Source organism: Doryrhamphus excisus, linkage group LG1 (assembly GCF_037039965.1).
Source record: "Doryrhamphus excisus strain RoL-2023G ecotype Guam linkage group LG1, RoL_Dexc_Guam_v1.1, whole genome shotgun sequence".
In the NCBI taxonomy this organism is placed as follows: domain Eukaryota; kingdom Metazoa; phylum Chordata; class Actinopteri; order Syngnathiformes; family Syngnathidae; genus Doryrhamphus; species Doryrhamphus excisus.
The window spans coordinates 416814-431699 of NC_136357.1; the positions used below are offsets into that span (position 1 = coordinate 416814).

General features: G+C 44.3%; 1 protein-coding gene across 1 annotated transcript; it reads right to left on the reverse strand.

Annotated features, from left to right (window-relative positions):
* Positions 1–995: 995 nt before the first annotated feature.
* Positions 996–12354, reverse strand: siah1 (siah E3 ubiquitin protein ligase 1). Its single transcript, XM_058076258.2, has 5 exons — positions 12197–12354; positions 6494–6550; positions 3566–3747; positions 2840–3136; positions 996–1659 (listed from the first exon to the last, which is right to left on the reverse strand). The coding sequence occupies exons 2-5, from the start codon at positions 6501–6503 to the stop codon at positions 1288–1290; spliced, it is 861 nt and encodes a 286-aa protein (XP_057932241.1). The 5' UTR covers positions 6504–6550; positions 12197–12354; the 3' UTR covers positions 996–1287.
* Positions 12355–14886: the final 2532 nt, after the last annotated feature.

A 14886-nucleotide genomic window follows, 5' to 3' on the forward strand; every position in this document is an offset into this window, starting at 1 on the left:
CAACCATTAGTTGGTGATGGAACGGAATATTGCAGACGACAAAGGAGACCTGGGAATAATAAAATATGCTAATGAAGCCGCTGGGATCCAGCTGAGCTTTCCAAAGAAAAAACTCCAGGTATGAAAAAGATAAATTTATTTAACGATGTTAAAAGAAAAGGTCACGGGGAGGGTCAAGCTGAGGGACAGCAGCAAGGTTACTGAGACTCCACATGAAGAGAGAGAGTGAAAAGGGGGGGGGACGCCCCCACCTTGCTCACACGTATAAAATAAAAGACGACAACTTTTACAAATAGATGAAGGGGGGGGGGGGAGAAAAGAACCATCCAATCGGGCGGAGGATGAAGATGAAAACAACTTGCTATTTTTTTTTTAAACCTACAAACACTGAAGTTTAACCACAAGTTTTACAACCGCCTTCGTGTTTTAGAGTCATTACGAAAAACCCAAACAGTTTTAAGGATCGTCTCCATTGAATAACGATGGTAGCATCCTTGGCAGAGTCCAGTTTGGATGCTCATCGGTGAGGGGGGGGTGGCCAATTGTTGACCGTTCTTTCATTCATATGCACGCGTACACCCATAGAAAAATCTACTTAAACTTGACTCAACTGAAATGTGGTTGTACCCCCATCCCCCCCTTGTTTCTTTGATACGCTCTCATACACACACACACACACACACACACACAGGTGTCTGCCGTTGTGATCACTTGCATTGGCAAATCCGGGAGGGAGGGGGTAATCCAAGAGTCATGAGCGGCGTGGCGGCGTCCTAGGAGTCATGAGAGTGGCGTGGCGGCGTCCTGGGAGCTCCATAACTTCCATCACGCAGGACACGGCCCCGGTAGCCGGGTACAACTAACGGTGTGGCGAGGCGGCTAGCTTGCTGCCTAGCGTAGAGCAGGGCGTCCGTGGTGAGATCGAACGGCAGTCGTGTAGTGTGAGGAGATGCCCGACGAGGGTGTGGGGGGGGGGGGGGGGGGGGGGGCAAACAGTACACACATACGGACAAACAGACAAGGAGAGCATGTTTCCAAGGATACGGTGTGAATCCCACATAAAGGAGTTGGTGTTGCGTTTATAAGGCTACGGCCATCTCTACGGTTATATCCTCATGCCCCTCCCACACGCCCCCTGGCCTGGTGGCTGCCTGACCAGACAGTCAACTGGATAGTGTCTTCAAGGGGTGCGGCACGGAGAGTGAGAGAAAGGGAGCGATCTCACCCCCCCAAAATGCCCCCAATCCATATGGAACTTCATGTCCCCCCGCTTCTTCTGGCGAGTTCTTAGCACATGGAGATGGTCACGTTGATGCCCAGGTTGCCGTTCTCGGCAAAGAGCTGTGCGATGGACGTGTCGAACACCAGACAGTCGCTGTTCATGATGGCGGTGGCGATGCCCTCGTGGATGGAACGCGGCGTGGCCTCCCAGGTCAGGCGGCGCCGGTGGCCGTTCAGCTCCAGCCGGTACGCAAAGTTTTCCGCCTGCTTGCGAGTCCCAATGAGCTGCACGATGGCAAAGAACTGTTGGTGGCCGTCATACTTCTCCTGCTTCTCCAGCACCAGCATGAAGTGGAAGCCGAAGCAGGACTGCATCATCACCCAGTCCACTGCGCCCGGCAGGTTTATGTCTGTGGCCAAAAACACAATGTCCTCCCCCTGGGAAAAAACACGACACATTATTTTAGACCACAGGCTTCACTTGACACGCCTCATCACACATTCAGCGTCTGTCATGGACCTTTTGGCCAATCAAAAGCCTGGAAACATGATCCCACGTCGGCTCATCACGATGTGGCGTTCAATGAACCCTCCCTTTTCAACATGTGTATGTTTACGTATACATAGGTATTTTTATTTATATTGATTTGGGTTGGTTTGTGGTACTTTGGATGTTTTTCATGTTCGAAATAAAGAAGAAGACGAAGAAAAAAAACACCCCCAAGTCATTAACTTTAGTTCTGTTGAGCAAGGGTCAAAAGATGCTAATATGGTACACGTTTCGTATGACGCACTCTTTTAGCCCGTCCACACACAAACAGCGAGCCTCAGTTTTGGGAAATCTCCACTAGAGTTTTTAAAAGGACGAGCTACATTTGTGAGGGCATAGACGCAGAGATGGAATCAAGGCCCTCGTGCAACACTCACCACGTTATGCAAATAAAGACGACGATGATGCAACATGGCCACAACAACAACAACAACTTGCAAGGAGCAGAGTCATTGCAGAGTCCATATTGGCCTGATCGATACCCAACTCCGCCTGCAAACGCGGTGCTTACGCTGGAGTGGCAAGTATTGATCTTGGTCCCGTGGCAGGAGTCTTTAGGTCACGGCTGAGGGAACCACGCAACCAATCCCGTCTCAAGAAGGCTGCCTTTCAATGATCAAAGTGGTGGAGGAGCAGAGTTCTTGGGCTTTTCAAACAAAGTCAATGTCCTACGTTCTGCCGTTTGAGAGCAGGGGTCCCATTAAAGCCTTCAGAAAGACTAGAAGATCTTCAAGTAGAGATGTTTGATACAATGCCTCGTTCGTTGGGGGTAATTGGTTCCAGACCCAACTGTGATAAATGAATTTGTGTGATATAGATTTCATTAATAAAATGATTATAGAGCATAGAACACCCCTTTGACTTTCTACATGCTGAGAGCCCTGAAGATATGAAGTAACACTCCTAAAGTCTTCAGCAACTTGTGGCGGTCCAAATGTATTCCCGGTAGACCGCCACTAGTAACCTAATGTATGGGAACCACTGCATTTCGGACCTTCTTGGAATGAGCTGCAATGAGTCCCATACGAATGTCGGGACGTTGTGGACGGCGGCTAGTTGAAGGCTGACCTGCAGTGTGGTGATGGACTTGTGCTGATGCATCAAGTGAGGCATGACGGCGTCCAGAGAGCCCTGCCACTTGCAGGAGGCGCCAGGGCACGGGCAGGAGTATGGTCGGAACTCGCACAGCTCCTCATGCTCCGTCTTGTCCGTGTGTGGCAGCGTGACTTCGCAGCCCGACGAGGCGTATTTGCAGGGGAAGAGGACAGAGTTTGCCACCTTCTCCATGGCCAGATTCCTGATGGAGCCCAGCGGCCCTCGGCACGTGGGGCAGCAGGTGAGTTTGGGCCGACAGTTGGAGCATACCTGACATAAGCACACACAGACTTTATAGTTGAGGATGCTGAATATTTTACATTTAATACCACAAGTCATTTTTTTGCCCCGGTTGAATTTTGGGCTAAGAAGTTACTGAATTGGTTCACATGGTATCGTTCTAAATGAATCAGTATCGCCCTTGAGTCGTACTGCGATACCAATCGCATGGTTATTAAAATAAATGGTTACACCCCTAATATTTGGATTCCTTGTAGTTTTATTGTCCTGGTCCTGGTCAGTGTTAGGACACCCCATGGGGCTTACAATGAAAAAACTATACATTTTTGCCGTGTAAATTTAAAACTTTGAAAGTACAGCATAGGGCTGAAATATGCATCCATAAAATCTTGAATGAAGAACTGTTATTCCCATCACACCCAATGTGGCCTGTCAAACAAGGAACTGGCGATGACGTACCAGGTGTCCCGACTGGCACTGCAGGATGGGGGGCAGGACATAGTCGAAGCACACCGGGCACTCGAACAGGCTGGCCAGGTCACTGTTGGAGGCGGTGGTCCCCGACAGGGTGGGCACGCGCTGGGAGGCGGGGCACTTGGAGGTTCCTGTGGGCAGCGCGGTGGCAGTCTGGCGACTCATTTCTGGTCAAGAGTCAGAGAGAGAAAGGTGGGGGGGGGGGGGGTCACCAATCAAAGACCTTCCTTCTCCGTGCTATTTATAACTCCAAGGCGGCATGCATCCGACACTGACATCAAAGTTCACAAGTATAACTCTTGTGGAAGAAGCTGAGGTTGGCAGGCCCAGACAGATGTTCCACGACAATGATGGAAGAACTACTGCCATGCTCTGGCAATGTATATGGATATTCATTTCTGGGGGTCCGCCACAGAACCATTTGGTGCTACCTACCTATAAACAACTGTTTATGCGGAGGCTCCTTTGCTTCAAAAGTGCCTCATCTCTCAAGCAAACCCAGCCATCATCATCATCATCATTTACGGTGGGATGCTGAACACCACTGCTACCTCCACGGCTATTAGCATGGCATTTTCTTCCATGCCTGCCACCATTTTCCCGTTTTTACATTCCCGTCAGAGGTGCTCCAATGAGGGTTCTATGCTGCCCATTCCGATACACGAATTAATTGTAAATATTTCAGTTTATTTATGAGTTGGCCCTGGGACGTGTCCTCTTAGTCTGCCCCATTATCACAGTGGAAGATGCATAGTCCAAGTACTGCTAATGTACAGACATTCTTCAATTAGGCATAGAGAGGATTAAGTGGGGACACAACTGCGACCCTGCATAGCTCATTCTTTAATAGCCCTGCCCACACTTGGACAACACAAGGAGAGCCACACTGGAGAGATAGAACGTGTGTGGAAAGGAAAGATCAAAAGGAGATTTGGAGATGTTATAGCACGGCTATATGGAGAGCATACACCGACAGTCAAGGAAAGCTTGCGGTCCAAAGCTGCAGGATTCAATCACCCACCATTTTAAGACTCTTACAGGTCAACTTAAAAGCAGATATTTGCATCCTTCCATGACAGGATTAGAATATGTAAATCCAAACTGGTGGAGTAGGAGTCAGGGTAACCCAGTGCCTTTAGGCAACACATGACATGCCCAGATCTGGTTTTACATCTGGGTTTCAGGCTGCATCTGTGTGGACAAGGTTAATGCGTGTACACAAGCACACACACAATCCCTATGCTTGCACATCTGCTGCAATAAGGATAATGCCTTAGCAACTATTAATAGCACTTTTAGCTGCCAAGCATACTAGCAGCAGCGGTAGCAGACGCAATAGCAATGGGACTAAATTAGCACAGGACATGGAGCTGGAGCTGGGCCAAGGCCAGGGTCAGTCAGCTAGCATGCACAACTGATGGAGCCGGTGAAGGCAGCTCCTTGCGGGCACCGACTAATCCGCCTTAAGAACAATGCTACGACCTGATGGGGTGGCAGGAGGGCCACCCTTTTATTGGCTATTCATTTAAGCCAGGTGGCTTCCACTTAACCATTTACTGATGGCATAGATGACTCAATGACTGAATGGATTAAACACTGAATATGTGATCATTCTCAATGGTGTCTGCAGTCTACAGTGCCTGCTATATACTCAAGTGTACATGTCAATCAGTTTTTTACCTTTTACACTTATTTAGCCACGGTGGCGTGCATGCTGTTTGTGACAGTGAACAAAATGTCCCTCAATTAAATGAAAAAAATCCTTACATTTTGTCATAACCAGATGTAACTTTTCAGCCTCTGCACACGTCCGTCCATCTTCTATGCCCAGCTTGGTAGTTTGGAAGACAAATTAACTGGCTAACAGGCACTACAATAGTCCGTTAAACAGCACGCCGCACTTAAGAGCATGTGCTAGGTGGCTAAATATAGTAGATATCCTGTTTGTTTAGGAGGCATGCTAGGGTGGACACGCAGATTAGTTTTCATATGTGGCATTGGATGACACATTTGGTCTGTAATCCAAAACAAGATGAGGTTTTATCATGATTTCAATGTTTATACCCAAACCTGTATTCAATTATGAACATTTACAGTGGATTGCCTTGTGATCGTTATTATTTTACAAATGTGGTTAAGCAGTTTGTTCCCCCAAATTAGAGTGTTTAGGTGGTTGTTGCAGCAGGGCGAGAAGAAGAAACTAGGGATGTCTCGCTCCACGTGTTTTGGCTTGCGATCAGATTTTTTTTGTAGTCTTGCCGATCCAATCCCATACCGACATTCTTCCCCCTTTGCAATAATATTAATAATAAGCTTTGTTACAAACATGCCTTTGTGGAACTGAATGTGGTTATGAAAGTAGCTCTTTAAAGTGTTAAAAATAATACAAGCAAAGAATTGCTGAATGTACTTTTTGATTACACCACATTACCAACAACATTTGGCTTTTGTAACAAACCTCTGTACCTTTGTACGACGAGTTGGTTACAAGAATAAACGTACTTCCCATCTTCACTCAGAATCTATATATATATATATATATATATATATATATATATATATATATATATATATATATATATATATATATATATATATATATATGCAGGTGGCCATGTTGGAGCATGCTAGCACGTGGCCCTTTGTTATAAATGTGATACGGCAACCAGATCGGCCCCATCTCATGACAGAAGCCGATATTATCCGATCTTCAAAATACAGCGGATCGGCAGCCGATCCCAATCCTAAAGGCCGTATCGGGACATCCCTAAAAGAAATGGTTGAGTTGTTTGTTCAGGCAAACCTTCTCTGCTCTTCAGAGTTTGGGCTTTCAGCTAATTTTGCAGTTCCCACACTGGAGATTTCACTCATTTCTGATGATGGCATAAAAAACAAAAAAAACTAAACACTCACCTTCGTCCATAAGATTTCCAAATAAGGCTTTCGTCTTCTCTTGAAATGTGGTGACCTCTAAAAAGGAGAAATGAAAGACAAATTGTGATCGTCTGGATTCACTTGGTATTGTGATCAATTAACTGACTGGCCAGAATAGATTGTGTGAAGGACAACGTTAATCAAATCTGGAAGCAAGAGAACCACGATGGCACTCGGAACAAAAACACTAGCAAAATGTCTGATCAACAAAAAGCAATGTGTATTGAATCCAATGCCCATCCCGAATGACATTTTTTGACTGACAGGAAATGGAGCTTGACACTACATTCCTCTACGAAGATACCCGACAGATGCACTGAGGACACAATGAGGAAATTGGGAGGCAAACCTTCACTTCTGAAGTGATCGGGTGGGCGAGTTTTGTAACGAGTGTTACAATTATTTCATTTGCAAATGTCAAAAGTTGAGAACAAATCCCTTGTAAGACACACCAAGCGGTTTACGCTTAGGCCCTTTCCTGTTCTATGTGGCCACACACTGACACGGTCTGAAAAAGGCGGTCCAAGTCGGGATATGGAGTGATATGCAACTCAACTTCCCCTGGACGAAAGAAGTTGCGGTAAAACATTTGAGCTCCTCGTCACTTCGCACTTTCTCCATGGAAACCCCTCAGCGATGTTGACATTTGCTCCAGTCGCTCTAAACACACCACAACGCTGGAGGATCGGGTTTCACTCCACTGGCTTCCCCATTAGGGAAACATGCATTAGGATCCAACAGAAGCCGCAACAAACGGCAGCCGGCTGTTCCCACTCACAAGTGGAGGAGATGGTGGAACAAACAAGCCATCGCACTTCCATGTTCCCACATCAGCAACTGACATCCTTTCTGTGGAGCATTTATCCATCAAATCAGGCCACTGCGTATCAGGGGAGAAGATAAGACGGTAAAACAATATCACAGTGGGCTTTCTGTCACATTGTCGCAATGGTCTGACTGAAAACTGTACTACTGAAATACATTTGGATACGCGGCCTTAAACTTCTTTGAAAATCTCAAAGTGGAAGGTTTTGTAAAACAAGCACAATGGCTAAAGAAAAAGCACACAGTATATTGACTCAATGTTTCCTGTGCATTCATTTGTAGGGCCCATGTCCGCGTAAACGCAATTGGCCAACATAAATGGCACCTACTGTTAAATGTGGACATCATGTGGATGAAATGCTGTCGTCGTGAGGAGGAGCGTTTATGTGGGGAGGCATCTCCTTGGAGAACCATTCAATTGTGGCAGAATCTCATCACAAACACTAGAGCGCCCCAACCCCCCTCCCTCCCTAACTAAGCATGTCGAGATGGCGACCTGGAAGACTGGCAAAAGTTGCCAAAAAACAACAAATATTGTAATGTTATTCCAACTCTGTCTGTCTAAAGGAGGTTGTACGAGCAGCAACTTATGTTATATAAATATGTCTCTATATCAACGTAGCTGGAAGATCAGCGCATGCATAGACATTGACTTACTGTACGTTGTAGTGTTCCCAAAAAGGCTAACCACTTCAGGCGTGTCGAGTCGCTGTCGGTAAAGGTTAGGCGTAAATGTCCACATCTAAGTAACGAGTAATGATGCACAACCCCCCCCATTAAAAACATTGCAGTAATGTGGGAAACACTGTTCCTGCAAAAACTACATTTTAGGTCATTGGTACTTACTGTAAGCATGCCTTTAGTTTATGATGCCCAACATCACAAAAGGAAAGGAAGGAGGAGAGGAACACTGGGACAAAGTACTTTAACATGATGGTAGACATCGTCTACCCCAACAAAGTTGCTAATTATTTCCCCAGCATGTTCCTCTCTGTGGCCAAACATAAATAATCAGCGTAACATTGTGGGACGGATTCAGAATTATGAAAACCTAGTTGAACTGGAATGGTGATGAGTGGGTGTATGTTGTAAAAACATAAGCCCAGCAAGCATATTTGTTCAAAAAAATGTGTCCAAAGGGATACCCAAAACGCATAAAACACCCACATGCTTATTTTAGCAGCCCACAAATACAAAGATGAGGTGGCAAACTGAAGTAGCGGCATCGTGACGCCATGTCTCAACTGAAGCCCTGTTTGGCATCCACATGGCCGCCTTTCTCCATTACAACCCCTGACGTGCAGTTTAGAAAAGTTGCATTACAAATGAAGTACTTTTCACCAATGACCTCTGACCTTTATCTGAGCGAGCCTGCCATTCCAAAGTGAAACCTCTGTTATAGTCATTTATTCGTTCCAGAAGGTCCAACTCAAACCGAATCAATGTTTCCTGTGAGAAATAATGCAAGTTTGATATCATATTGTGTTCCAAACAGATGTAACACATTTATAGTTTTACATGCAGAAACCAATTTGCAAAGCATAGAAACTCATGTAAATGTTGAATAAGGGGATAAATGAACCCTTCACTTTGACGTCACTTTAACCTTGATTAAAGACGTGATTGTAGACAAAATCAAAACAGGGCTGGGTGATATGGATTGAGGTGATACCGTAAATCACGTGAGGGCTGGGCGATATGGTTAGGCAATATGGACCTTAGCATATATCACGATATTTTTGGGAAGTATCAAGATATGATAAGACTGTATCAAATTTAAATTCAACTGAGTCTCGTAAAAAAAAAAAAAAGCTACAAACCTTAAGTACACATGCCTGAAATTGTCAAGCACATTTCTTTATTGGTAACAAACTAGCTAATCTAATGGGATGTCAGCCTCTGCACTCTGCTACTAAATCTTCAACTAACTGGAATGCCTGTGCTCGTCATTAAGGAAGATGTAGTCACCCATGCAATTCCGACTGCATATGGAAATATACTCATTGAGCCCGAGTCACACATGCACACGCACAAAACTACTTGCCATCCTAAATTAAGCTAACCCTTGCTAGCTTCTATTCAGTCTCTGCACAAGGAGATTCTGCCATCAAAAACAAGCACATGGTTCATATTGAGATCAACTGGATTTGATGCGGACGTCTCATGTTTCAAGATGGCGCCGCCTGAGTGCAAGCTAGTTAGGGCATCTCTGCATGTTCTGCGGTGTGTTTAATAGTACTTTTTAAATGTACTTTTGGACAGAAGTGCTACCCAGACTCTGGAATGCACTGCTGGTATCAGAGTACAAAATATATGAGATTTTAGATTCAGGCTGATCTAATCAGAAGACATTTTTTCCATTGATATTGGACTGATATGAGTGATATCGGATTGGGACACCCATAGTAAAAACCATCACAAGTCCAAGGGTGACACTGTGTTTTACATAGCCAATTGATGTCCATCTCGTACATGGACGCATGTGCCTCATCAGACAAATGTCTATTTGTCAAAATTAAGTAAATCCTCATCAAAACCTAAATGTCTAAATGTGAACGTGGAAAGAAATGAATTGCAACAGCACTTGAGATGCAATCCAATTCAGATGCGCAAGACAATAAATGAGAAGAGACTGAATGGAGAAGAATGATGACAAAGCCCCATCAATAGGGCACATGAGGTCACTCAATAGGCTCTGTTCCAACATCTGAGCACCTCACACACACACACGTATCACCTTTTAAAAGACGTTGTATTCAAGTGTAGCACTTCTATCAGAGGGCTTCTGGTTTAAAAGTGTAACATTTGTCATCATATCATCAAAAGGGCCGCATGTCGTGTTTCTCCACCAGTCGTGACCACGATCTCATGGTTGCCCCGTACAGACGCTGTGCTTTCCCCGACTCACACTCTAGTTTGTTGGGAGTCCGCCAAACCAAAAGAGGAAGACGATCATACATGGAATGCTTTGGGACACGCTTGATATGCTGTCCAAGTGGAGAGAAAAAAAACGCATGGATGCAACGTGTTGACTCAGACAATCCAACGCCGGGGAAATAGAACATGAGTTAATGTTCATTTAAAGCGCCTCAACAAACTGCAGGTTGAGAAAGTCCCATTCGTTAGTGTCTGTGTGAAATGTAGGAACCAACACGGTGACCTGCTGCTCATGGAGAAGAGCAATACGTGCTTGTGGCGTGTTGATAGACATACCATTTTGGTGTATGTTCATGCATAGTGTAGGTGTTTATTTTGGGGTTGCATAATGTGTTCCACATGTCTCATGATCGTTGTTCACACTGCGAGTGCCCTCTTGTCGCTCTGTGCAGAGTTGTTGAGCGTTTGCTTAGATGATAGCAGCAAGTAAAGACCACGTCCTTGTGCAAGCTGGAGCGCCCCTCTTCCTAGTTCCTGTGAGACCCGAGCTCGCCACAGTGGTGACAACGTTTGATCCTTGCTGCTATGCCTTCCTATTCTCTGGCAGACGAAGGTAGTATGAGGGGTCTTAAGCCGAGTTCGGATCCATATGGCCTCCTCCATCACAGACAGTCCCATTATAAAGTGAGGGCAAACAGGCACTGCTAAATCTATAGGTGGCGGACAGCACAACACTAACATTTCATAGATTATTATTATTTTTTTTATTATTGTTATGCGGGAGCCAGGCAACAACATTTTGTTGCCAATTTCACTGCTGTGATATTGTGCAATGACAATAAAGAAAGTCTATCTATTTATGAATTGACAAGTTTCCTGTACTTTTATGATATACAATCAACACCGACACTTCAGCCTTATTAACAACTCCGTGCCGCCTTAAAGAGACGCCACGCGCTTGCAGGGCGTCACAAGAGAAGGCAACTGGCGATGGAGGATCACGGTGCTCCGGTACTGCTGCTAGTACAAGAACTACCACCAAGCAACAACCTGTTGTGATGCATTATTAGTTCATGTTCTACTTGGGTTTGCTCTCAAAAGCACTTCCATCTGTGTTAAAGCGCCTCTGTTGATGCTTGGCTCAGTCGGCGTTGTTATGGCAACAAGATACCCTGCTCGACAGTTCCACACAGGAAAGTGGAGTTCAGTGTGGCGGATACATTCCACCTCTAGAATTCTTCAGTGTAAAGAACATTACCCAAAAATGAATATCATTTCAGCAAAGTTGGAGTTTGCTTTGAGGGTTTGAGTGCATTCATGGACTCATACACGCATCCTTTACGACAACTGGAACATATCATTTGGCTCCTACACTTCATCTTTACGATCAGTCGGAATTACAAGACCCGATTAAAAAGATCATGTAGACTTCAAATCCGGATTTGACTTCCATCGGAGCTAAAAGCTGACATTCAAGCCTCCGCTCGGAGCCAAGTCCCTCACAGCAACCACAGTGGCTATGTTGATCATTTGCTCTCATTTGCTGTCATACGAGCAACCCAAACAACAACACGCTTACGTCGACGGATGTCACCCGCAGCGAATTGAGAGGGATACTAGGCCTTATCGTGACGGGCAGCAGGAGCCGTAATGTTAGCTCCATGTACCGATGGAGGGTTAGCGTTAGCTTAGCACGTCTGCTACCGAGCTCACCATGCAAGTTTACAAGCACCGCTCGGTGGAAGTAACACAAGTAACACAAACAACAATAGTTTGTTTAATAGTTTGTTTAAACGCCACACGGGGTGGTGTTGGGTAACACGAGAAGCTAGCAAACAAGTTAGCGACACGACTAGCTAACGTTAGCATCTGGCTAATGACGGCAAGCTAACGTCCGCTGTAGCAGGGGGCTGTTGTTTTGACCCGGGGACGCTCACTCGAAAAACCCCCGTTTCACCATCGATGGCACGGCCGTCTTACCTCGGACGAAATAGTCTTTATTTGGCAGCAGACGCAAGCGCGATCACACGAAGAGGGGATCGCCGGGGGCCGACCGTAGTCCGTCTTTCCTCGGCTAGCTAGCTGGGTAGATAGACACACATTCGCACTGCTCGTCAAGCAGAGGCGAGACGCCGGGCCTTAAGTAGCAGCCGCTCGGGGACGCGCGCAGTTGTTGAAGTTTGCCTCGGGGGCGCGCTCCACACGCGTCCCAGTCCAGTGGTTCTTTTTTACTTTTAGGATTTCATATTATTCTTATTTTCATGCCCCCAGGACACGGATCACATTTGAACACTACTGGGAACATGATATTTATTTATTCATTTAGGGCAACCTTGAAGGACACTTTTGCATTTTAATTTCATATATTATACTGATTATATATTATACTGGGATGCACTCAATTGTAATCTGATGCATGTTCAAATGAAATAAAACCATTACCATTACCATATATGCAATATAATTAATCATATATGTGACACCATTATCGTATATCATTGTATACATCTAACACACACCCACATATGTATAATATTACATGTAATTATTTAATATATAGATGTTCTGTGTTGGTTTGTATGAGATCCAAGATGAGGTCAGCTGTGCTCCATCAGCGCTATCAGATTTACTTGTGTGCAAACTCACTGATTACTTCAGGGGAATACAGTCTACGTGACACTTATCTTATTCCTTTAAAGCAGTCAACCCCCCCAGCCTCCAGCTACTCCCTGGAGTCAACTATTTTTCACTTTTTCTTTTTTTACCGTAAATGTACCACTCTATTCTCTCAAATTTACAACCTTCCTTGTAAATGTACGACCTTATGCTCTCTTTTCTCATAACTATACCACTTTATGGTTGTAAAGTTATGATATATTTGTAAGAAATATTAATATATTAAATATATATTCAAAAAAATATATAAAAATAATAATTTTTACTCGCAAATGTACCACTTTTTTCTTGTAAATTCACAGCATTTTTTTTCTCATAAATTTTCAACTTTATTCTCATAAATGTACAACTGTATTCATCGCAAATTTTCGTTTTTTTTCCTCACGAATGTACCACTTTTTTCTTGTAAATGTACAACGTACATTTTTACGACTTGTAAATGTACCACTTTATTGTCATGAATTCACCACTTTTTTCTTGTAAATTTACAAACATTTTTTCTCATAAATTTTCAACTTTATTCTCATAAATGTACTACCGTATTGATCGCAAATTTTAGTTTTATTTTTCCTTGTGAATGTACAGCTTTTTTCTTGTACATTTTTATGACTTTTTATCATAAATGTACCACTTTATTCTCATGAATTTACCACTTTTCTCTTGTAAATGTATGACTTTATTCTCGTAAATTTACCCCTTTTTTCCACATTTTCTTGTAGATTTAGAACTTTTTTTTCTTTATTCTCTTTGATTTGTTTTTTTTTTCATTGTGGCCCCAGTACTCAGGGGGACAGGCCAAAGGTGAAGAGATCCGAGCCCAGAGAATGTTAAGCTGTTGGGACATACCGGAATAGGACTTTGTGATGGGCCATCAGAACATCCACATAGTTGTAGCTGTTCTCATCCCTGACTGAGATGTTTCAAGTACAGAGAGGAGGATCGTGTGGACGTGACCAGCAACAAGCGTGAGAAGATGACCGAGAGGCAGGACCGTTCCCACTGCCGTCAGCAAATTCCACACATAACTCTGTTTGGCAGCAGGCGCTCATACAAGAACAATACAAACTCCCAAACCCGGATCTTAGTCGCTCCTTACCGCTCCTAGACAGCAGCGGCGGGCGGAGCATTCGGTACTTGGGGCTTCGGTGGCGGCTTAATGGAATGAATCCTCCTCTTCACAAATCACAACCATCAACAAAGCCTTCATCTGGGGTGCTTGAGGTGTTGAGGATGGAAAACGATGGCCAGTCCCAGGCTGCCATTGTAGTTGGTCGGGCAAGGTGAGGAGCGGCGAGGAAATGTCAAAATTGAGTAACGTGTGAGAGTTGTCAGTCTGATGGCACCGTTGATAAAAGCACAGCAAAGGACAAATGAAATAGATAGGAAGGGCATATTTTTGTAGTTATAAATATAAAATAAATATGTTTTTCAGCATTGTTAGAGCCCCCTGTACATGTTATAACATGCATACTCTCACCTTTACGTTCCTATTACCCAATATCGTAGACATAAGATGCTAGCAATGGGAGCGACCCATTTTTACTTCCAGTTTCTGCACAGTACTTCCTGTGGTGGCTGGCGACGACTTAGTAATACACTTTTGAAAAACAGTTTCAATGGATTACCATAATGGCAAAACAATACTAGTTCGTACACATCAATAACCTGCAAGGTATGCTGGGTAGCTTCATGTTAGGGAAGTGTGCGAGCAGGCTTTCCAGACAGCCTTGTGGGATATGAAGTTGTGTCAAATAAAGTATTGCTTTGTACGTATACTGGTGTGTAGTCAGTGTTGTAATCATATTCCTTTTGAATGATACATTGCTTATGCTTCTGAAGGTCTTTAAATAGCCAATTCATGTAACTCCCAAGTAGAAACAAAAAGTAAATAAATATGTATAACAATATAGTTGAATGAGTGGAGGGTGGGAAGCTTTAGAGTTAGACCCGAAGATGCCAAGAGCTTTGCAAGCCTATACTGCCCCACAGTGGCG

Excerpts from the sequence above, each read along its gene's own strand:
- siah1 (XM_058076258.2), bottom strand. Across the intron at positions 3,137-3,565 it reads AGTGCCAGTCGGGACACCTG|GTATGCTCCAACTGTCGGCC; the intron begins GTACGTCATCGC and ends TGCTTATGTCAG. Across the intron at positions 1,660-2,839 it reads AGTCCATCACCACACTGCAG|GGGGAGGACATTGTGTTTTT; the intron begins GTCAGCCTTCAA and ends GTTTTTTCCCAG.